A 24,347-nucleotide genomic window follows, 5' to 3' on the forward strand; every position below is an offset into this window, starting at 1 on the left:
GAGTTGATGAATACATGCAAGCAAGTACATGAATGAATACAGGAAAAGAAGTGAACAAAATGGCCTAGGTAAGGTCCAAAAGTTTGAGCTGATGTCATCATGGTCATTTTTAGTGTGAATGAGAGCAAGCACGAGGTTGCACGTTACATTCTAGTGAGATGAGTTCTTGGAGGACAACGTGCAGCATTCAGACCAAGAAGGATCCACCGGGAAAAATACTGTTATGTGACATGAATCCGTGAGTGGACATAAGATGAGAGTATAGAAAAAATGGGTTTTCATAAATCCAAGAATAAACGAGAACAATGATTGATTGATGAGTATCTGCTTAGCAAAAGGTTTGTGTCAAATGTGAGGCTTAAGCATGAGTTTACTCCTATATACACAAGGCAAGGGAATTAATGCACATCTAAAAGCATGATTGATTTAATTGATTATGATAAAAAAGTGAGAACGTTAGTGAAAGATACAAGGGTGCTGAAAAGATCTGAAGGTGAAACACATCATTTTTGTTAGTGTCAACAGCAGATCTTGGGAAAAATATAAACATGGAAGAAAAAGTGATAACCAAGAGTAAAAGTAGAACTGCAGAAAATACAAGTGCTATATACATACAGGAAGTACGAAAGAAGACACTTGGTGGAATGATGAAGTGAAAGAGGCTGTGGATAAGGGAAAGAATGCATATAACAGAATGCTGCAAAAAATAAGGATGAGAGGCAGGCACTTTATAGTGTGGAGAGGAAGAAAAATATATCTGCAAAACTATCTAAGGGAGCAAGGAACAGCTAAGATTAAAAAAGGCAAAGAAAATGCAGAGTGATTTTGATGGAAATAAAACTTTGTTTTGGAAGTGAGTAAAACAGACTTAAGAAGCCTCCAGCTGAGTAATTTTTTAAAAAAAGTGTTGAAAACATTTGGGATAAAACTGAAGGGAGAGAATGCTAGGAGGAGTATTTTAAACATGTCTATGAGGATGTTGGTGCTACGCCACAGAGTGGAATTGAAACAAATGTGATAAATGGTAGTGTCCAAGTGGCAAATGGGTGAAAAGAAGTCATACATGCTGTGAGAACGTTGATAAATGGTAAGACTGCAGATGTGAATAGTGTAAATGGAGAAATGTTTAAACATAGATATGATTTACTCATGGAGCAATAGTACAACTGTGCCAACGGGGAATACACTGGGCCGTTTGCGTAGAATGCTCATGGCTCCCGAGTGCATTTGGGGCTGCCAGTACCAGCGCATTGCTTTCAATGTGCATTCCCCATTGTGTGCCTGCTTACTCTCTTGTAATCGCTTCCTCTCCAATGAATGTAATTACAAACATTAATTCCCTTCTTGCTAATTATCCCAGCACCAGGGCGAGCATTCCAAAGGGTGGGGCAGTGGGGAAAAGGAAAGCAGTCACAGTCACATGATTTCCCACTTAGCGACCGCCTTGCTTAACAACAGAGCTCCCAATTGTGGTCACTAAACAAGGACTACCTGTAGATGCTCAGATTGACTCATTGGGAGAATTCACATAGGCCTGGAACATTCTGGGAAGTGAACAGAAAAATTATAACACCCTGATGGCATCCATGCAAAGTTAGCAAGAAGGGAATTAATGTTTGTATTTACATTAAACTGAAGCTTAAAACTGAGATTGTGGACCCTCTGACTAAAATATGCAACCTAGCTCTATACTCAGCCTCTGAAGCTGAGGACAGAAGGTGATCAACGTGACTCCAATTTTTCATACTGACTCACAGGGAGGCCTCTCTTTTCAACATCTATTCTGGGGAAGATACTGGAAATTGCTATTAAAGATAAAATTACCATTTGGAAATATAGGCCTTGCTCAAGGTTACCCAACAAGGGAAGGAAGGCCCTGTCTAACTAATCTACTAGAGATTTTTGAGGGGGTTAATAAACATGTGGGTAAGAGCAAACCAGGAGATATAATCTACTTAGATTTTCAAAAAGCCCTTGAAAAAGTCCCTCTTCAAAGACGTCCTAGTAAGCTTAACAGCCATGGAATAAAAGAGCAGGTCTTCTTGTGGGTAAACAACTGGCTAAAGAATAAAAAACACTGCAGACTAACACTTGGTAGAGCAGCCATGAAGGCCTTAGAAAAATATTCAGATGCCATGATGTGTTTATACCTACAAAGATTAGAATAGTGCAAGCAAAGTGGCATTCTATGGAAGCATGTGTTGGACTCTGAAAAAGCAGGATAGGAAAAGTATTGACACCTTCAAACTTTGGTGTTGGAGAAGACTTCTGAGAATCCTGTGGACAGCCAAGAAAACAAACAAATGGATTATCAAAGAAATCAATCCAGAATTTTCACTCGAGACACCAGTGACTAGGCTCAAATTATCCTACTTTGGACACATTGTGCAAAGACCCAGCTCTCTAAATAAGGCTCGAATGCTGGAAAAGGTGGAAGGAAAGAGAAGAAGAGGATGACCAGCAGCAAAGTGGATAGACTCAGTTACAGAGGCAATAGGTACACCATTGGAAGATCTGAGAGATCAGATAAGGGACAGATCATCATGGAGACAATCTATCTATGTGGTCCCTAACATTCAACACTGACTTGATAGCAGATAATCAATCAAAAAACAGAAAACAAAGAGTAGGAGTAAATGGACATTTCTCAAAACAGAGATGTAACTAGTGGGCTCTCCTAGGTTCTGCCCTAGGACTGGTGTTTTTAAATATATATATAAAAGATCTGGGCGTGACTAGTAGAATAGCCAAGATTGGTGATGACACTAAATTGTTTAGAGTGGTAAAAATGATAAGGGCCTGTGAAAAGCTCCAAACGGTTCCCTGCACATTAAAGGAGTGGGCATCAAAATGGCAGATGCCATTCAACACGAGCAAGTGCAAAGTGATGCACACGGGTGCCCAAAATCCCAACTACTCCTACAAACTAAGGGGTTCAGAGCTAGCAGTGACTGATGAGGGAAGAGACCTTGGGGCAATGGTAAACAGTTCAAGGAAGGTGCTGGCCCAGCGGCCGTCCACCGTATAAAAGGCCAACAGCATGTTAAGGGTAATAAGGAACAGTATTGAAAACAGAGATGCCAATGCTATAATATTTTTATATAAATCAATGGTGTGACTATACCTGGAACAGTGTGTGTGCGGTTCTGGTCAAGCAGAGTTAGAGAAGTTCAGAGGACGACAACTAAGATGATCCAGGGGCTGGAGCAGCTTCCTTATAAGGAAAGGTGACAACATTTGGGGCTTTTTAGCCTAGAAAGGAAGTGAACAAGAGGGAATATGACTGAGGTATAAAAAATTACGCATGGTGTGAATAAATAAAGGGAAGCTGTTTTCCCTTTCCCAAAAATACTAGAGCTAGAGGTCTCCCAATGAAACTGAACCCTGGAAGAATCAGGACAGACAAAAGGAAGTGGGTTTTTTTTTTTTTAACCCAATGCATAATTCAATATCAGAATTTGCTACCATGAGAGGTTACCAGCTTGGCTGGCTTCAAAAAAGGGTTGGACCAATTGGTGGAAGTCATGGGAATCAGTGGCTATTAGCCCTGATGGCAGTGTGATTGCCTTTGAAGGCTACTTGCTAGGAGATAAGTGGGTGTCCTTGTGCAGTTGGTTGGCCACTGCGAAACAGATGGCTGGACTTGATGGTTCAAGGGTCTGATCCAGCAGGGGCCTGCTTATGTTCCTACATGAGCGGTAGAAAAGTGGAACTTCGTCTCATCTGCTCAAGGTAGCAGTTTGGAGTCTGATTCATTGGAGGGATTTGCATAGGCCTGCCACATTCTGTGAAGTGAGTAGAAGGTCACTCTGAGTGTGGGAGAAGTGGAAAGGGGCTCTTTGGATCTGTACAATCTCCAAGAGGCAGATGGAGAAGGAAGGAAGCACTCTGGTGATCTGTAAGATACGTCCTATGTTTGGGTTCCCGCCTGAGGAAGATTCTGACTACAACTGGACCAAGCACAACCTCATTGCATTGCTGGAGGAGAAAGTGGAGGGGCTAAAGGCCTCCCTAGTCATGCTGAGACTTATCAGGGAAGATGAGGAGTTTCTGGATAAAGCAGGAGGATGTCTCAAGAACAACACAGGAAGGAAGATATTACCACAGAGAAACCAGGAGCCTTCAAAGAGGAAGGATGGTAGCACATCTTAGAGAACGAGGAGACGGTTGCTGTCAGTGGAGCTGCACAAGCAGTTTCAGGTACTCTGCCTGGAGAAAGTCCCACAGATTTCTAGAGAAGGAATTTCACCCAGCATCCCAGTAACAGGAAGGAGAGGAGGTCAGACTGTCACAGAGATAAGGAACCATTTACTCCCTCAAAGAGGCAAAGGCATGGAATGGAAATGGGTGCCTTGCTGTGCAGAGGACCAGAGTCGGCAATCTGCAAACCAGCCATGTTATCAGGGGAAGTATATTGTCTCCCAAGCGCAAAGATCCAAGATGTGACGGAGGGACTGACCCAAGTAATTAAACCTATTGGCTGCTGTCTCTTTCTTCTGTTTCACGTTGAAACAAATGATGATGCCAGAAAGAGCCTGGGAAGAATATCAAAAGCCTATGAGGAGCTAGGCAGGCAGGCAAAAAGGTTTTGAGCACAGGTGGTGTTTCCATCCATACTTCTAACTGTTGCTCACAGCCCAAGGAAGGACTGGAGAATTCTGGAGGTGTACCACTGGCAAAAACTTTGGATTCCTGGACCCCAGTCTTCACTGCCTACAGGAAGGGCTTCTGGCAAGAGATGGGCTGCATCTCAGACTGGGAAGAATGTCTTTGGAAGGCATCTTGGTAAGGTAATCTGAACTAAATCTGAAGGGGGAAGGAGACCACTACCTAGAACCACATCCCAAACATAAGACCAAAGACAGGAAGGAAGGAAGGAAGGAAGGAAGGAAGGAAGGAAGGAAGGAAGGAAGGAAGGAAGGAAGGAAGGAAGGAAGGAAGGAAGGAAGGAAGGAAGGAAGGGGTAAGAAGGGTTACTCAAGAGTATACCAGGAGATGCAGCAGAGAAACTTAGGAAAGGGATTACTAAAGGGTTGAAATACCTGTAGAGCAATGCACAGAGTATGGGCAACAAACAGGCAGAACTTGAACTCCTAGCACAAGATGGGAAATTGGATATCGCAAGTGTAACTGAAACATGGTGGGATGGATCTCATGACTGGAATAGAGTACTGTAAGGATATAATTTGTTCAAAAGAAATAAATCCAACAAAAAGGGAAGTGGAATTGCATTATGTGTAGAAAGTTACTGCACCTGTATGGAAATTCATGATCCTAAGGATGAAAACCCTGCTGGAAGTGTTTGGGTGAAGCAAAAACAAACATGATATTGTGAGTGTGTACTGCAGACCAGCCAACCAAGCAGGAGATATAGACAAAGTCTTCACAAACCAGATGGCCAAGATACCCAGGAAACACAGCACTGTGATAATAGGGGATTTCAACTTCCCTGACATCAACTGGGAGTCAAATTCTGCAGCAGAATTTTTCAACAGGTTCTTGACATGCCTTGCAGAAGACTTCACCATCCAAAAGGTGGAGAAGGGAACTAAGAATCAGATATATTGGGCTTAATACTTACTAAGGGAGAAGAAATAGTTGAAGAAGTGGAAGCAGTAGGAACTGTGGGAGAGAATGACCATGTAATTCTAGAATCCACCATACTGCAGGCCAGGAGAACTGAAGGTAGCCAGATTAGTGTTCTGGACTTCAAGAAAGCTGACTTCAACAAGCTAAGAGAAAAAGCAGGAAGGATTCCATGGATGGAAACCCTTAGGAGAGTTGGGAAATTCTGAAAAATGAAGTAACTATGGCCCAACCACAGTCAATACCAAAGAGGAAAAAAAACGGGAAGCATCTGACGAGGCTGGTGGGATTGCACCAAGAGCTCTCTGATTAACTGAGAAACAAAAAGGACAAGTTTAAACAATGGAAAAGGGGGCATACAACAAAGCAGAAAATCAGGAAAAACCCCAGATGTGCAAGCATGGGGTCAGGAAGGCTAAGGCTTGGCATGAGCGAAGGTTTGCTGTGAATACCAAAAATAACAAAAAATGATTCTTTGGGTGTGTCTGGAACAAGAGAAAGTTATGGAAAGGACTGGAGAAAATGGCAAGTCGGTGAGGGAGAAAGCTGAGCTACTTAATTCTTATCTTGCATCTGCCTTTTCACAAAAGGAAAAGAAATGCAGATAAAAGTAGGTAAGGAGTTGGTAGTAGAAATGAATTCAAGTCTCCTGGGTCAGATGAATTACCTTCCACGGAGATAAAGGAAGTAGCAGATGTCATCTCAGAACCACTGACTGAATATTTGAGAAATTCTGGAGCAATTCTGGAAGTGCCAAAAAACTGGAGAAGAGTTACTGTTGTTTCAGTGTGTTAAAAAAAATGGGGGGGGGGAGAGTGGACCCAGGAAACTACAGACCAATCAGCTTGACATCAATACCTGGGAATATCCTAGAAAAAATAATCAGGTAGCAGGTTTGCGAGCACTTAAAACCAAACAGGGTGATTATCAGAAGCCAGGATAGGTTTATTAAAAACAGGTCATGCCAGACAACTCTTATTTCTTTCTTTGGCAATGTGACTGGATTAGCGGACCAAGGGAACGTTGTGGATGTAGTATTAGTAAGGCATTGGATCAAGTAGATCACAGCATCCTTCTTGATGAACTGGAAGCATATGGGATGGAAGGGTCCACTACCAGATGGATTCACAGTTGGCTGAACAACCATAGCCAACATTGGTCCTTCCTGGGTCTATGTCCACGTGGAGGGAGGTATGCAGTGGGGTGTCTCGGGCTCTATCCTGGGCCCAGCATGCTTCAACATCTTCATAAATGACGTAGATGAGGGAATAGAAAGGATGCTCATAAAATCTGCACATGACCCAAAGCTGGGGGGTGCGATTGCTGACACCTTCAAAGACAGGCTCAGAATTCAAAAGGACAAAAGGATAAACTGGAAGATTGGGCCCTCTCCAACAAAATGTTGTCTAATGGTGAGAAATGTAAGGCTCTGCGCTTAGGCAGGAAAAAACAGATGTGCAGGTACAAGATAGGTGGTATCTGGCTTAGCAGTAGTACTTTTGAGAAGGATCTGGGTGTCTTGGTAGCCTACAGATTAAGCATGAGCCAGCAATGTGCTGCTGCAGCCAAAACAGCCAATGCAGTTTTGGAGCTGCATCATAGAGGTATAGTGTCCAGATCACAGGAGGTGACAGTACCACTCTGTGCTGCACTAGACAGACCACGCTTGGAATACAGTGTCCAGATCTGGTTGCTACAGCACAAAAAGGATGCTAAAGAACTGGAAAGAGTGCAGAGAAGAGTGACAAGGATGGTATGGGGCTTGGAGGCTAAATCCTACAAAGACTGGTTAAAGGAACCTCAAGAAGATGAACAAACATCTGATGATGTTATCTAGCTGAGTAATGAAACATCTGCACTCAAACCACCAAGCTCAGAGAGCCCCAAGGACTTCACAATCCAACCTTGAGCTACAGATATTCTCTTCTCTTGGAGCCTAAAGGCGGCTAAGAGATGCTACAATAGCAGTCTTCCAACACATGAAAGGATGTTATAGGGAAAAGGTGTGGATTTATTCTCCAGAGTATCCATGGGTGAGACTAAGACCAAATGGTGGAAGCTTTACAGTGGAAGATCCAAATTTCCCAACCACGTGAGCTTGCCTCCCAAAGTCCAGGGCACTCTATCACTGGACCTTTTCAAGGATGGTGTGAGGATTCTTGAGTTCAGCGGGGGGCTGGGCTGGAAGATCTCCAAGGTCCCTCCCAACCCTAGGATTCTGAGATAAATCTGTGATAAATCTTGAGGAGGGAGCGCACTTGGAGGCGAAAAAGTGGGTTAAGGAGCAAACTGGGTTAATTGAGAAAAGCACGGTCAAGTAAATTCTATGTTATACCAGCTAGGTGATAGCACTTGAATTATTCTGATTGGTCTAGATCTGTGTTGCACAACCTTGGCAACTCTAAGATGTGTGGGCTTCAACTCCCAGAATTCCCCAGCCAGCCATGCTGGCTGGGGAATTCTGGGAGTAGAAGCCCACACATCTTAGAGTTGCCAAAGTTGAGAAACAGTGATTTAGAAAGCTGAGCAGAGCCAGCCAGCACATAGAAAGGCAGCTGTGTGGGAAGTCCAAAATTTAAGTGGGAAATCTAAAAAAGAAATTCTAAAAAGATTTTGTTTCGTTGCCCCGGAAATTCCACAGAGGTTTCCATGCAGGATACCAACCAGGAGTTGAGCTTTTCCTGGGAGTACAGTAGGCTTTATTTTCCACCCCAGGGTGCACGCTTGGCAAGGGCCAAGCCCATGTGGGGAAAGCAAGCCGTGGCCTTTGACGCAAGCGACTCCTGTTTTTTCTGCCCGGGTTCTGCACCAGGAGTCCACTCCCGGACTGGAAGGGGGTGTCGTCTGGGGGGCTTGTCCTGCGGTTGTTTTAACCTGGTTACGTAGCTGGCCACAGAACATCAGGAATCCACGGTCTAGTCAGCCGGACGCTCCGAAGCCATTGGTGGAAAGGAGAGCGGCGCGCCGGTGCGCCCGCGAGCAGCGCCGGCAGGCTGAAGGGCGGCCGACCGGGATTCCCCGGAGGAAGCGAAACTCGGCTCCCCACCCGCCGACGACGAGACCCCGAGGAGCATCTCCGCCGGGTTCCCTCCGCACCTGCCGAGCCCCCGGAGCCCGCTCCGGAAAGAGGCGTTCGCTGTCCCCGGTCTTCCCCGCGCGTTCGCGGGTTTCGCAGCGCAGCTGGGCGCGCACGCGGGGATCAGGGCCCCGCTTCGCCGGTCCCGTTCGAAACAGCGGGGGGGGGGGGGGCGTCAAAGCCGGCCGAGCCTTTGCAAAGCGCCCGCAGCTCGGCTCGCCAGAGGACCAGGCGCGCAACTGTGACTGCGCGCCGCCCGCCCTCCGCTCCTGCGCTCGCCAACTACCGGGTGGTTTGCAGGGAACCTCCCCGGTGGATCAGCCGACCTGAGGGTTGTACTACACCCCGGGGGCGCGCGCTGGCCACAGCCTCCCCGCCTCCGAGTCGGCGGGGCCCCCCGGGCGCGCAGGGCGAAGGGCTCGGGGACCGAGAGGCGGGCAGAGGCGCGGGGGCGGCGAAACCGTCCAAAAACGCCCGGGGGCTCTTGGTGGGCAGCGCTTGCCGCAGCAATTCCCCCTCCTCCTCTGCAGTGGGTCCGTCCGGCGGCGGTATATAGGGGTGGGCGGCCGGCTGCTCTCCCCCAGAACGGCTCCTGTTCGCGGCGGTTTCGGAAGCGGCGCGATGGCGTGGCAGGCCATGGAGATCAACCCGGAGGTGAGGCGAGGCGCGGCGCGGCGCGGGCAGCCGCGGTCCGGCCCGCTGCATGGGCGGGCTCGCTCGCTCGCTCGCTCGCTCGCTTGGATGGTCGGAGGGCTCGGCGTCCGCTTGGAGGGGGCGTGAGGGAAGGGGCTCGTGGCGTCCTGGAACCTGGGCTGGAAGAAGCCTCTCCTCCGTGGCTAGACGTGGGTGGGAGCGGGCGGGGAGGCTGCTCGGACCCTCCGCCGGAGATGCAGCGGGTCTTCCGGCGTTTGGAGGGGGCGGGGGGCCCTGGGAAGAACATGGAGGGGGCCCCGCCCTTGCGCAGGCTGACTCCGCTGTCGTGCCTCTGTTTCTGTGTTTCAGATGCTGAACAAAGTGAGTGTCGCTGGAAGAGACGCGTCTTCCCCGGCTGGGCGTTTCCTCGCGCCCGCCGCACCTGCCGTCGTTCTCGCCCTTGGAGGGGGGCGCGGACGCGCTCGCTCGCTCGCTGGCTCGCCCGCCGCGGGAAGCGGGGGGGGCGCGGGCAAGAGAAGCGCCTGTGGCGGCCGGGCGGGGGTCTCTGCGGGAGCCTCGCCTTCGGCCGACGATTCGGCTCTCGTCGGGCCGGGCGGCAGGGGGCGCTGCGGGCCGCGGTTTGTGCTGTGTCACGCCGGAGCCGTCCAGCGCAGGGTGGTCTGGCGTCGGGAGGGGCTGCGGGGCGGAGGCCCCACCTGCCCCGGTGGAGGCGGCGGGGATCGCCGGGCCAGGAAGCCCCCGCCTCGTTACGGCGGGAGTGCCCCGTTCTCTATTGGCAGCCACGACTCTTCCCATCATCATCATCATCATCATCATCATCATCATGGGGAAGATTCAGCATCCTTTGTTGTAGGGACCCGCACACACACTCCGAAAGCCGCTGCAGCAGCGCCTGCAGGCACACGCCCTTATCCCTGGCCCTGCTAAAGCCCTTGACCGGGCAGGCGCGAGTCTTCGGCATCCAGCTTCCTAGTGCTCAAAATGCACCCGGAAAGAGACTCGTTTTGTCTAGTCACTCTCCTTTCCCCTGGCGTTGAATGAGATTTCGTGGACCAGCTGCTTTCAGTTGCTAACATCTGTAACGCGGTCCCTGAAGGGTGAGAACATCCTTCCATAAAAGGATTCCAGATTGAACGCAACTCCACTGAACCTCACATCATTTGGCCAGTAGAGCCAGGCTTCATACTCACAGAATGGCTGGCCGTGTTACATCTAATAGATAATAATAGAGGCATTTCATTTTTACTAGATGCTGCCAGACTGGGACTTTGAATCCAGAACAGAATGGAGTTCTTGCTCCTGCTGTAATTGAGAGTGAAACAGGGAAAGTTTATTGCTAGTATTATTAAATTGGGAATGTTTCTGATCTATCCCCGGGTCCAGATGGGCCTCCTCCTCATCACTGGAATAAACTCAAAAGAAATAGTTATCCCAGTTTTGAACCCAGAGCAGAGAAGTATTGTTGTCATTGATTCTCTGGCTGAATTTGTAGATCAGCTAAGCCAAAATATCATTTGCTTGTTGGTGGCACATTCAAACTGTGGCTTGCCTGTTTTGTGAACGTGAGATACCCAGGACTGCATGTGTTTCCCTTGATCGTGTAGGTGCTCTGCCGCCTAGGAGTCTCCCCTGGCTGGCAGTTTGTGGATGTGTTGGGGTTCGAGGAAGACTCCTTGAGTGCCGTGCCAAACCCAGCTTGTGCACTGCTGCTGTTGTTTCCCCTCACTGCTCAGGTGAGTGCTAAAGGTGAATGAAGGTAGACGCATCCATCCTTCTCCGTATAATACTTCGTAACATTGGAAGCAATTTGCTAATCTAATCTTCGGAGGTCTCTTGAAGTGGAATTGCACCTGTAATATCACGTACCAGGATCCCAGGAATTTGCAAAACTGCCTTGAGAATCTTGCCCGAAACAGTTAACCTAGTTAAACCTGCATAGCACATTTGACAGTAAATATTCTGGAGACCTGCTGCTTGCTACTAGCCAGAGAAATTTGCTTAGAAGCAAGAATTAATAACTACTGCGTGTCCTGGAATGTTAGAAGAATGGCACTCTTTTGAGCCATACATTAAAGCAGAATATTGACAGAAGTATCTTTTAAGATACATGTGTTGCTTTGAGGATGGTGTCTATGGGTTAAAGGCAGGGGGGGCAGATAAAGGTTATGTGAAGTCATCACAAAAGCCACAGCTTATTTGCTTCAAGTAGGAAGCTGCAAGTACCTAACAGCACATGAGTATACATCATCGCACGTGTATTGTCATTTTGGCATCTCTGGAATTTGCTGCATGTGCTACGGGGTTTCAACACTGAAGTAAATCAGAAGCAGATGAAAGGCTGGTGCGTGTGTAATTCAGGGGGTGGTTCGCATCCCTGTCCATGAAGGTCCTGAAGACCTTCAACAGCAGCTAACCCACTGCGGCATTAAGGGAGTCAAACCACAGATGGGACAATATGGTGATCATGGAATTTTGCTCTCACATGTAAGGTAGTAGGAGCAAAGACTGATGCAGCGGTAGATGAAAGCCTGTCTTGGAAGATAAGGGGGGTTACTGTAAGAGAACAGAAATTGGATAGTTGGAAAGACTTTGGAGGAGTTTGAGGGACCATTTTAATGAGTACAGTGAATAGATAGAAGGCTTGAGAGCTAAGCTGGGTTGAGTCTGGGTGGTACTTGGAGGGGTTATCTCCAAGGAATACCAGGGCTGTAGGCTAAATGGGAAAACAGAATAGAAATCCTTCATGGAGATCACTTCTGTATTGCTGCCAGGAAGACTACATGGACCTGAAGTCATCAGAAGCTGTACTTGACTCAGAAGTCATGTAGATGAAGCATGCCACCACTGAATGAATGAGGACAATTAGTAAATATGTCTTGAAAATGGGTATAGCTGGTACTTGTTATAAAGTTAGGCATGTGGGGGGTATGTCTTTGTTTTTAATGAATGCATGTTGCCTGATGCTGCAGAAGTCTTGGTGGTGGTTGGTGGGTTTTGGTTTTTTGGGGGTTTTTTTGGCTTTAAACCACTCTAGTTGGAGCCTTTATGCCTTCTCAAATGATGGAATGTAGTGATGGAACCATAAGCTTGTGTAAGCGAGTGGGTGACACCCAGTTGCTGAAAACCAACGATCAATTGACCTTGAGTTCCAGTGGCAGCCCCTTGACATACACGTGCTGGTTGACAAGTTACAGAAGCTGTCAGTTAAGTGTTAATGTTGCCCTTTGTCTTGTATTAGATCTTCCTGGGCTTTAGGATTTTGGTACCTCTTTAACATTATCTCTACAGCTGTTGGCTCAAAGGAAATTTTCCTTGTTCTTTGAACTACCTGGCCCTTAATTTTGCAGCTCAAGACTATTCTGTATTTCCCTTCATCCAGTGTGGTTCGAGTAGGTGTTAACATGTATGATGCATATGTTATGCATGCTGTGTTATTGCAGACATGTCTTTCTACAGAAAATTGGTTGAAGCATGTTCATGCGAACTACCCACAGATGGGTTCAAGTTTGTGATGAAACACAAAGCAATGGATGCTGTCTAATGAATATACTTAAATTATAGCATGAAAACTTCAGAAAAAAGCAGATTGAAGAACTGAAGGGTCAAGAAGTGAGCTCAGAAGTCTACTTTGTAAAGCAGACAGCCAGTAACTCCTGTGGAACAATTGGCCTTATCCATGCAGTAGCTAATAATCAAGATAAAATACTGTTTGGTAAGTACTAGGAGAAAGTTTTCCAAAGGATATAAATCTTGCAGGCTTTACATGCCCCAAATCACCCATTGATGTGGGGTTAGCTTCCTGGAACAACCCTGAGCAGCTCTGGGAAGCACCTCCAGCATAAAGAGGAAGTTCTCTTCTCGTTGGCATATCCGTTTATGAAAACAGTAAACCATGACCTGTCTGGAGGTTAGGTTGATAGCTTCAGCCTTCCCAGAAAGCAGGTAGACTTAATTTGGGACATCTATACTCTTACACTGTAACTAGGAGCCGGGCCAAGTACCAAATAGCGGCTGATGGGTTGAGACTGAATATAGAAGTAGAGCCAATAATTTTGTGAAGCTTTAGAGCTTCAGTGCCACCATGGCGTGCAAATGAACACATGGATTCATATCCTGAAATACTTCTCAAATTGTTTGGAGAAAACAATCCTTTATCAAAGAGTAATATGTGGCTTAGAAAAAAAGATGTCTATAATTTGTTTGACCATGATTTATTGAAGGAACCACAGTTGGCTGGATTAATCTGAATTATAATTTGCAAATCACACGCAAAACATCTCACGAATGCAGTGTTTTTCAAACTTGGCAACTTTAAGATGTGTGGATTTCAGTTCCCAGAATTCCCCTGCCAGTTGCCAAGTTTGAAAAATACTGCACTAGAACCATTGCTAGTGATGACTGTTCCCACGCTGATCTGAACAACCTGGGCAGCTATAGTTTTCAGGGAGGTGACAAAATTATTTGAAACACACTTCTAAAATACCTATTTTTTAAGCCAAAACACCCTGATAACTTGATTCCAAGAAGGTATAAAGTAATTGGCTCTTTTCTAAACCTACTTGATACTGAAAATCAAGTTTGATTGTTTGCAAGTTTCCAAATACTTTGACCAGCCTTAGTAAACTTAAAGGGTGTATGAAAGTAGAAGAGGCTTAATTAGTTCCTGTTCAGCATACAAGCCTGAATCCTTGAGACACAGTAGAGTCCATTAGGAAATGCTCTCTCTGAAGATAGTTTCTGTCCACTGCTAAGAAGACAGCATACAAGTTATCACTCTGAACTGGCTTTTTAGGACCCCCAATTTGGAATTCTGGTTCCCGTGTAATATGTTTTCAGAATTCATAATCTTTGGTTTCTCCCAGAATATCTGAACTGCCGTTTGTCAACTCTGTTCTTAAGGAATTCCAGCGCGCGTAGAATGCTCACTTCTGCACATTAATGCATATTTAGGGCATGAGAAGCTTGCAGTAAAAGTACGCCATAGTAAAGCTTGTAGTTTAATGCAATTCTGAGAGTGTTAGTATTGTGATTTTTGGATTGTGGTATTAAAGTAGAGCCAGCTTGGTTTAGTGGTTAAGGTATCAGACTAGAAAGCAGGAGACGGGGAGTTCTAGTCCCACCTCAGGCATGAAAGCCGGCTGGGTGACTTTGGGCCAGTCAGTCCCTCTCAGCCCAACTCACCTCACAGGGCTGCTGTTGTGGGGAGAATAGGCGGAGGAAGGAGTATCAGATATGTTCACCGCCTTGAGTTATTTCTAAAAATAATAAAGGCAGGATAAAAAAATCTAAAGAAAAAAAGACAGTATGTCTCTCCAAAAGGAGTTTGGGGGTGTCTATCTTAATGTTGTTGCTTAGAAAATTTAGCTGAGTCTCCATACCGGATTCTAGATTTTGAGTGATAGATTATATTCTGTCCAACAAAAATACTTGACAATGGGTCTGACTCAATACCATAGGATAGCCCTACCAGAGCAAGATTTGAGCAGCTAAATTCTGTGGTTAAAAACGGACAATTCTGCCAAGCGCCCTTCTGAGAGAAGGCGTTTGTGGAGCACCAGAAATAGAAGACATTACACAAGTCCTATATCGCTATCAATTATCATGCCCCAGCAAGGGCTCAGTACTTGCAGACACTACTTGACAGAACCATATAGTGTGATCATAACAAAGGATTATCTTATTTTCTTCAGGGCACAAACACATATTAGGACTGTTACGTTTATAGTAAGGGCTGTCCAGCTAACCCCACATTTTATAGAACGCATTGGGGTTGCACATAGAGGTGATGAATTCACCTAAACATGCTGCTTTGTACTTTAGTACTCATCTTATGTCTCTGTATTTTATTTTATCTCACTTTTATCTTCTCTTATCTTACTTTGTCTTATTTTCCTTTATTTTACCTTATTTTATTGTATCTTATTGTGGCTGACGTCCATTGTTTTGATATGATCAACTGACGAATCAATAAAGTTATATTAGTATTGCTGCCATCAAGTTGGTGTTGACTCTTAGCAACCACGTAGATTTTCTCCAGGATAATCTGTCCCCAGAACTCTAGAATAAGGAAATCAGATTTTTTGTCTATTGGACTTCATAACTATAGAGAAGAAAATGGCCAAGGAATTTACATTTAATATAGAAGACCTCAGGGTGGTGGAGCAGACAACAGTGAGATATTGCAGAGATGAAAAAATATTTTTAGAGCCCCTAATAGTTCTGAAAGTTAAGCCTACATAGGACTGTGAAATAAATTCTCCTGTTTCTTGAGTGTGCCTGAAATTATAGATGTTCTGGATTCAAACTTATGTGCTGTTGACTCAGTAGGAATGAATGTGCCTCAAAATAAGTGAAGCTTGCAAATGTAGCTGGTGGAAACAGCTGCTTCTACTTGGTTTCCGTCTACACTGCTCTCACTTTTGATTTCATCTTTTCCAGATGAAGGGTCCGCACTAAAAGAGTTCCTCACTGCAACAGCTGAACTCTCTCCAGACGAGAGGGCAAAACGTCTTGAAAACAACAAGGTAAAAGATAGGTGACTCAGATCAGTTTTTTCTGCAAGGGAGTTCAAGGTGGTAGCAGATGCTAAGGGTGTGTTGAGAAATGTCATCATGTTTCCTAACAATTCCAGTCTCTTATTTCAAGTATAAATAGGAATACACTGACTTGTTAAATGAGAACTTGTAAAGAATTTGATTACAACTGTAGAAATTGTAAAATACATATAGGAAAGACTGAATGCTTATGACAGTTTCTCACTATCGTTAACATAGAGTTGGGTAATGATATGTTTTTATATATCTTCAGGTCAGTGTTTGTCAGGATGAGTTATAATTACTTTATATTTTAAATATATAAACTTAAATTAAGGTACTCCTCAGGTGACATCAACAATTGGGACCAGAATTTCGGTCACTAAGCAATGCAGTCTTAAAGCATGACACATGACCATGTTGCTTAGCAATGACAGTTCTGGCAATCCCAGTTGCCATTGTTAAGTAAAGATCTCATGTGATCGCGACTTCTGACTTCCTGTTGACTTCCTCATTGACTGCTTGTGGGAAGCCAGCAGGGAACATCAGAATTTGCGATTACGTGACACTGGCTTGCTGCAATATAATTGCAAGCTGTTGCAGCGTCCCAATAGTCATGTGATCATGTGACTGCGGGGACGCTACAATGGCCAGAATGCAGAGGAATGATCATAAATTCCATTCGTTTAGCACCGTCATAACTTTGAACAATTGCTGAACGAATGGACATAACTCAAGGACTACCTGTATGTTATGATTTTCTCATTTGAAGGATTTCATTCAGAATTCACACTTAGCATTAACATTTGTTGAAGAAGCGGTAGATGAAGTTTTACTGGAATGGAAATCACCGACTTAGGTTAAGTCATCTTAATGGTGTTGAGCACTGGAGGTTACAAGAAAAAAAAGCCTTTTTGATTTCTTTGTCTCTTCCCAGGCCATTCAAGAAGCCCACAATGCAGTAGCCCAAGAAGGCCAGTGTCGGGTAAATGCTGCTTAAATTTATAGGCTTACAACAGTGTAATGTGCCAAAAACTGGTGTGTCAGCTCTTAGAGGTAGATGAGACTAGAAACCAAAGTCATGCAGACGAATACTGCATTTATTATAAGAGTATAGGGACAGAATCTTGCAAGTCTGAATGCACTTCCCCTCTCCCTCCCTTTATCTTTGTGAGAATTAGGGAGGGTCTTGCCTGAGACGCTTCCTCAGATTACAGTTCTGCACCCGACTCCAGATTCTTTTATCTGACCATTGTCTTGGTAGCGGCTCTTTCTTGTGTTCCTCCAGATTATTCCTTTTGCCCGTTACGTTGCCGTACCAATAGGAAATCGTTGTTGCTTGCTGGGAAATGAAGTCTAATGTTCTACTTTTAGGATACCTCCCACTCCCCAAAATACAGGAAATTGAGTAATTTTGGAAACAGCTGTGCCACATTTGCCCAGTGGGTGACTCCCCCAGGCTTGCTAACTCTTATTTCTCCCCTCCCCTCCCTACTTGTGTCAGATGGGCTGTTCTAATGTTACTAAAGATGGAAGTGATGCCTGTGTGTTACTACAACCTGCTGCCTGTGGATGAGTCTGCAGCTCTGAACGTGGTTGTGGGGGAAGACTGTCTTAAGACAAATTGAAGGCTAGCGTAAGGGTGGGAAGAGCATGACAAACTAGTGCTTGCTGATGTACTCAATGTCCATACTGATTTGCATTCTACTCTCAGAGCCAAGTGGCCCCTCAAACTCTGAGGCACCCTACCTTTTTTTGAAAAAGCTACTTGGAGAGTAAGGCTGAATTTTATGGGATGGGCAACATTGAAGGTAGAGTGTATGCCACAGTTCTTCAGAAGTTAGTTCTATGGGACAAGAGAGCACATAGACCATAATAGAGATCCCTAGTTTTTTTCTTCACAAATATATAAGGTTTAAATGTTATAACCCTTACTGTTGGTTTTAAGAGTTTCTGGGAGAAAATTTGTGAGAAGATACCATAATGCACGTTTTGCTTTTTTTTTTTTTTTTTTTTTGAGTGGGGGTTTATTTGCAGATCTTGTAGATAACATCTGGTTTTCCAAACTTAAGTCCTTTGGAGACACAGAACATAAAATTCAGAAGAGGACTCCTGGAAAGTGTTGTGCAAGCTTTGTTCTAGAGAGTTGTAAATGTGGAAAAGATCACCCAAGAAACATTAGTTAAGAACAGATGATGAATAATTTATTCTAAGTGTCAACACTGGGATTTTTACAGATGGTTCCTACCTCCACAAATTCAAACTGATTTGAATTATACAATAGAGGAAATCAGTTTACTGATGCCTTAGATCTCCACTTGTGTATGTCTGATGGAAGATAGTATTTTCATCACTTCTTTCTTTTAAATGTGTGTCCCCAAAGTGATTGTTATATGTTTCCTCTTAAAATAAGTAGATTTCTAGGTTCTTGATTCTATCTTCTCTTAGGCTGAAGAAGATAAGGTGAATTTCCATTTCATTCTGTTTGCCAGTGTGGGCGGATACCTCTATGAACTGGGTAGGTTTTGTCTGTTTACTTCAAAAAGGCCATTTTTTTTTTCTATAATTAGAGCTTTCAATGCAGAACAGTTTTCGAGTACCATTTGAGGCAAGCACTCCTTTTAGGCATCTATACAGGTAGTCCTCGCTTAATGACTATTCATTTAGCAGCTGTCTGAAGTTATGACAATATTTAAAAGTTACTTATGACTGGTGGCTGAAGTTAACAACCATCGCGGCACCCCTGCAGTCACGTGATTGCAATCCAGATGCTTGGCAACTAGCTCACACTTATGATGGTTGCAGTGTCCCAGGGTCATATGGTCACCATTTATGACCTTCCTAGCCAGCTTCTGGCAAGCAATATCAATGGGGAACTGCGTGATTCACTTACCAACTGTGGTGATTCACTTAACGACCACCACAAATAAGGTCATAAAGTTGGGTGCAGTCAGTTTATGCTTCACTTAATGACCACCCCGCTTAACAACCAATTTTCCAGTCCCTGTTGCGGTTAAGTGAGGACTGCCTGTACTGGCATTTACTTAAGGAGCCATAGCACAAGTTTTTAAAGAGGCCCGTGTGCTGTGCCATCAAAGCAGCATGTCCAACGTGTTACAGAATTAAGGAGGATACACTTGTCCAGAGATGCAGTTCAAAAATCCATGTTAGGTAAATACACACAGATGCTACTTGCCTTTTTGTAAATTGATGAACTATCAATTAACCACATAGTTCGGGTACATACAACAACCACGTGTTAGTTTAGGATGTTGTATGAGCTCAGCCCATGTGGTAGGTTTATGGTTCATAAATTATGAACCATAAGTTGCAAACAACAACAAATATGGGAATTTTTGTCGTGCTTTTCATGGGTAATGGGAAGAAGTGAAAAGGAATGTACAGCGTCTGGAAAGAGAGGGCGATTACTTCTCCCTTTTGGAGATATTAGAGCCAGTTGCTAATGGATATTTGAATAGCTAACAAGGCTGGGAGGTGGACAGCTACAGATGGACAGTAAGGAAGTTGTCTACAGTGAGCCTCCAAGAAAGTGGACCTAGCTAATCCTCTTATACCAGTATTTTCATATATGGACGTGCCACTGAAGTTCTGAACTTGTTCTACAACTTTGCTTACAGATGGAAGAATGCCATTCCCTATAAAGCATGGAGCTAGTTCAGATGACACCATGCTAAAGGTAAGATTCTTTTAGCTTATGGTGGTCAATATTTCACTTGTCCTTAGAAAGTTCCTACAACACATTACATAACATGCTGGATTTTGTAAAGCCCACATTTCGCTCTATGTATTACTTTTCTGTCATGGACAGGTTCCAGTATCTACAGGAAGATGCCTAAAAGAGTATTTAATTAAGGTGCTTCTAGTTTTCCCTTCTGAAGTTAGGGAAAGCTATAAATGCTGTGTGATCCTTCATTAACTATGATGTTAGCTAAAGAGAGTTTTGCACAGTCACTTTACACCCTTCCCATCCTGTACAACCTCTTAACCAAGGTCCTTAACTCACACGTCCTTGAACCCAGAATGGCTGCCTTTTCTCATATGACTAATGAGGCAAAGTCTAATTCCTGAAACTGGAAAAGGCATCCATTCCAAATTCACACAACATACTAGACCATAGATAAGTCTTGTAACTTGGTAAAATGATTATGCACCTCTTGAGGAGATAGGACAGTGGTGTTCCTGGCCTGGTGTACAAGTTAACCTTGACTAAAGTGTAAAATAAATGTATTTTTAAATGTTTCTTAAAGGTAATATTTGCCTTTTGGGGCACATAATGATGAAGCCATAGGGCAGTGTTGTCCAAACTTGGCCACTTTAAGATGAGTGGACTTGAGTGGCTGGGGAATTCTGGGAGTTGAAGTCCACTCATCTTAAAGTGGCCACGTTTGGCACACACTGCCATAGGGGATGTATTCAACAGACCATATCAAGTGTGTTCAACAGACCATATCAAGATAAGCCAAAAACAAACCCCATCACGGCTTAGCTGCATTACATCTATACCAGACTTTGGATTTCACAACTTCAGTGGAATAATATTACAGTGTGGCGTGGAGATGCGTATTAGGTGAAGCGGATGTCTTTCTGAGTAGGTTTCATGGTCAGCCTCTTCTCGTGGCTGGACTGACTTCCTTGCATCCTTTTCTCTTTAGGCGTCAGCCAAGATCTGCCGGCAGTTCACTGAACGTGAGCAAGGAGAGGTCCGCTTTTCTGCCGTGGCCCTGTGCAAGGCTGCCTGAAGCTTAGCAATCAGAAGAGGCCCTTGGCCCATCGTAGGAAGGAGTTCAAGCCTTTAGTACTTGTGTTTAAAAACTTTGGGAAAAAAAAAAGGCAAAAGCAAAACAGCTGTTCTTGGTCTTGAGTTTAAGGTGTAATGCAGATCCTGTTTCCTCTCTCCCCTCCCTGACACAGCTTCAGTGGCGCCTGTCCTAAAGGCTACGTTCAGACGCTGCAGGCGAGAAACGTCAGACGTTGAGACTCCTTAACTGTAATGTGTTTAAATGCTTTATAGGCTTGTCTTTCCCAAGTTTTCTTTCAAGCTGTTGTGACTTCTTGTCAATCACAAGAATAAATTTCTTCTTGCTATTCCAAAAGACGGTTGTTTGTATTCTCTACTAATACTCCTATAATGTAGGCAACATTTAGATTTTTTTAATCTTTATTATTTTTATAAATAAGGCGGCAAATAGACCTAATACTCCTTCCTCCTCCTCTTTTCCCCACAACAATATGAACCATTTTTCCAGCTTGTGATTCATGGACTATTGGTGGTCTGCAAGGATACTGCAGGTTGTCCACTAGGGGGGCACCCAAATAAAAAGGTCTCCAAGGTTCATGAAGTTTCTGTTCTTCTCTGAAATCTCAAAAGATTTAGTGCCTGAAATAAATGTAATATTTGGTGCCCATTGTCAGTATCTGGCTTCAACCTGGTGGTCCACAGAAGCATATGGGATGATCTAATGGGCCATATATGGGAAGAACCGTTAAAAACCAAGAATGTATTACTGGAACACTATAGAAACTGAGAGCTGGAGTGGACTGGGTTGTACTTGGGCATGGTAATTAGTGCAGAATTTGTATTTCTGTTCTTGGTAGAGCTAAGAAGACACCAAGATTTGTGAGTTTATTGTCCTGCAGCAAACCCAGGAATGTGCTAAGTAATGCTAGATCCCTAATTGTGTTGCCCCTCTGAAATGTCAAATAGGCCAACTCTCAAGTCTCATTTTGGTTCTGTTTCCTTGTTTTTCACTAAATCTGAATGTTTGAAAACAGGTACGGGATGATTTTTCTAAACACATTTTTCATGTAACTTGGCGGTAAGCTCATTGCACCCCACAATGAAATACCATCTTCTGACACGAAGCCATGGTAACATATTCAAGCAACATTCATGAGAATTTTTATCAAATCATGATTTGTGTGACTAGATGGAAAAAACTATGGCTTCTTTGGCAAGGATATGGAGGACTGTTTCATTTGTAAGAAATTCACTTTTCCCAATGAAACAAAAGCATTCAAGCATTCTAGGGTTGATTAGTGCATTTCTGGAAGTTTATTCTTTGGAACACAAGGACCTACTTTTATTCTGGATTATACACTTCTAGAAGCATTATCTCCAGAATTCTTGGATTGGTCCATTCCAAGGAGGAAATAAATAGGAAGTTGTGGGAAAAAACCTCCCATTTTGCACATCCCTAAAATAAAAGTTTCTGTTAAAGGATCTGGAAAAAGTAAGGAGTGATTAGATGAAATAGTTGATGATAAGCATCCATTGGCTCAGTTACACCTTTGCCCAATAAATGGATTTTCTCCAGGAGGATCTGTCCCTACTCGTGGTCCTTCAGGTCTTTCAATAGTGCACCCATCACCACTGTAAGTCCATCCACCTTGCTGCTGGTCCTCTTTCTTTTCATCTTTCCCAGTATTAAAACTTTCTCCAGAGAATAGGTTTTCACATAATGTGTCTGAAGTATGATAATTTGCACCTCTTCTGTTCTCTACAATTGAATTAGATAAGAGTTGTTACTCCTAGGGTAAAAATTCTTAATATTTTAATTCATTTGTTCAGAATAGACCCTGTAATTAGAAAAACACTATGTAGAACTTTCATGTAGGTTGTATGTGTGCGTGTGTGTGTGTATTTGATAGCAACATTAATTTCCACCTTCAAACTCAGTTGTGATTTTATGATTTACAACAACTTGGCAAATTATTAACAGCTGGAAGTTCATACCAATTCAAGTATTTCACCAGTAGCTGTGAGCCTATCTTATCTTTCACCCAGCTAGGTGGCAGTATTTAGCCAATCTTGGTTGATCTTGAAAAGCTAAGCCTGGTCAAGACTTGGTTAATACTTGGATGGGAGACAAGGTCTATACAGTCTTGGGACTCAAAAAACATTCTGGAAAAAGACAACAGCAAACCACTTCTGTACTGCTGTCAAGATTTGACAGTCAACATTTTTTCCTCCTGTTTAAACAACAGATTAATGTATGGAAGGAGATAACTATATCAAAGAAGGATTTTCCAAAATGCTAGAAAGAAATGTCAAGGAAATTTTAAAAAAATAATTCTAGTTCTATGAAGTTAGTAATAACATCCTTGCATGTTATGCTGATACTTAATTTGTGACTTTATTTAGCTTGTATCTTTTTTTTTCCAATGGTAATGTTATTAAAAATTACAATGATAAAAAACTAATACAAACTAAAAAAAAAGAAAAGAATAAAAAGAAAAAATAGGTGCAGGAAAAAAAACAAAAGAAAGAAACAATATAGTAAAGAAAAATAAAATGTACAGTGGTACCTCTACTTACGAACGCCCCTACTTAACGAAATTTTCGAGATACGATCAGCTCTGGCCCCAAAAACTTACCTCTACTTACGAATCCGCCTCGACTTACGAACCATTTTCTGCCCATTCCACGTGGTCCGCGGCCATTTTCCACCCGTTCCACGTGGTCTGTGGCCGTTTTTCAGCCCCTGACACGTCGTCCGCGGCCATTTTTTCCGCCCTGCCACGTGGTCAGTGGCCGTTTTTCCACCCCTGACGCGTGGTCCGCAGACGCCGGAACGGATTAACGGTAATTACATTGAACCTTATGGGAAAATTTACTTTGACTTGCGACCAACTCAACTTGTGATCAGAGTCACGGAACGGATTAAGTTCGTAAGTAGAGGTACCACTGTATAAAGAAATGATTTCCCCCTTCATCACAACAAGCATAAACAATTTTAGTAACTTATCATCTCCTCTTAAAATACAACAATTTATCTCTTCTTCCCATATCCCATCTCCTATCTATAAACAAATCCATAAAGCCTCATCATTTCAGTCCTGATGTCAGCAAAAGTCCATTAAGGGTTACCAGAGATAACATATCTATTTTAACCTTGATCAAATAAACCAACCTTATATTCCTTCCTTTTACTTTTAACCATCTTGATCTTTAATCCCTTCAAATAGTGTCCTAGAGCTTGATTTCTTTTCATTTTTTCTTTGTCCCTTCTCACAAAATTCTTCAAAGCTTTAACAAGTCTCTTTTGTAAATCCAATATAGGAAAATTATTCAGGTCACTCTTCTGGTTTGTTATTTGTATGTCCCTTTTAATTACAAAAACAGCTGGATTCTTTTGTATGTCCAGTGTAGCTTCTTTTTCCATATTGTCCTTGTAGCTTGTTATTTGTAAATCCACTTTCAGATCAGTCTCAGTCTTGTCTGATAAAATTTGTTCCTCTTCCATAACATCTTTTAAATACAGTGTATCTATAGAGGCAGACACTCTTAAAGTTATCTTCTGGGTTCATTGTTCAAAAATATTCTTCAGTTTGTCCAATGTTAAAATATTTTGTTCCATTCTGTACTAGTAAGTCAAATTTAAGTGTTCTTCTTCTTTAATTGTGATCTTTAGTTCCTTCTGGTTCCCTCTAGAGTCCAACTTTCAAAGTCCCATCCTATCATTTTTTAAAAAAAGAAT

At 43.6% G+C, this 24,347-nt stretch overlaps 1 protein-coding gene and 1 long non-coding RNA gene across 2 annotated transcripts in view; one reads left to right on the plus strand and one right to left on the minus strand.

The window, feature by feature from the left end:
- Window positions 1–9,188: 9,188 nt before the first annotated feature.
- Window positions 9,189–20,963, plus strand: UCHL1 (ubiquitin C-terminal hydrolase L1). The gene is made up of 9 exons (XM_088131161.1): window positions 9,189–9,316; window positions 9,665–9,676; window positions 10,921–11,049; window positions 12,878–13,028; window positions 15,755–15,840; window positions 16,787–16,834; window positions 18,298–18,367; window positions 19,488–19,546; window positions 20,523–20,963. Exons 1-9 carry the CDS (start codon window positions 9,284–9,286, stop codon window positions 20,607–20,609), a joined length of 675 nt encoding a protein of 224 aa, XP_087987287.1. The 5' UTR covers window positions 9,189–9,283; the 3' UTR covers window positions 20,610–20,963.
- Window positions 20,964–21,533: 570 nt separating this feature from the next.
- Window positions 21,534–24,347, minus strand: part of LOC148213657 (uncharacterized) — a 28,880-nt gene continuing 26,066 nt past the window's right edge. Inside the window, exon 3 of the long non-coding RNA XR_015794182.1 lies at window positions 21,534–22,367. This is a non-coding gene — a long non-coding RNA (uncharacterized LOC148213657). The remainder of the gene's footprint in view (window positions 22,368–24,347) is intronic.

Source organism: Python bivittatus, unplaced genomic scaffold (genome assembly GCF_059951505.1).
Source record: "Python bivittatus isolate LINGU-HERP-01145 unplaced genomic scaffold, Pbiv_v1 ctg000970_np1212, whole genome shotgun sequence".
NCBI classification, from domain to species: Eukaryota; Metazoa; Chordata; class Lepidosauria; order Squamata; family Pythonidae; genus Python; species Python bivittatus.

Bases quoted from the DNA above. Each gene is read 5' to 3' on its own strand.
- UCHL1 (XM_088131161.1), top strand. From the start codon at position 9,284: ATGGCGTGGCAGGCCATGGAGATCAACCCGGAG. The intron at 11,050-12,877 runs GTGAGTGCTAAA...CTTAAATTATAG, and splicing joins TGTTTCCCCTCACTGCTCAG to CATGAAAACTTCAGAAAAAA. The intron at 19,547-20,522 runs GTAAGATTCTTT...TTTTCTCTTTAG, and splicing joins CAGATGACACCATGCTAAAG to GCGTCAGCCAAGATCTGCCG.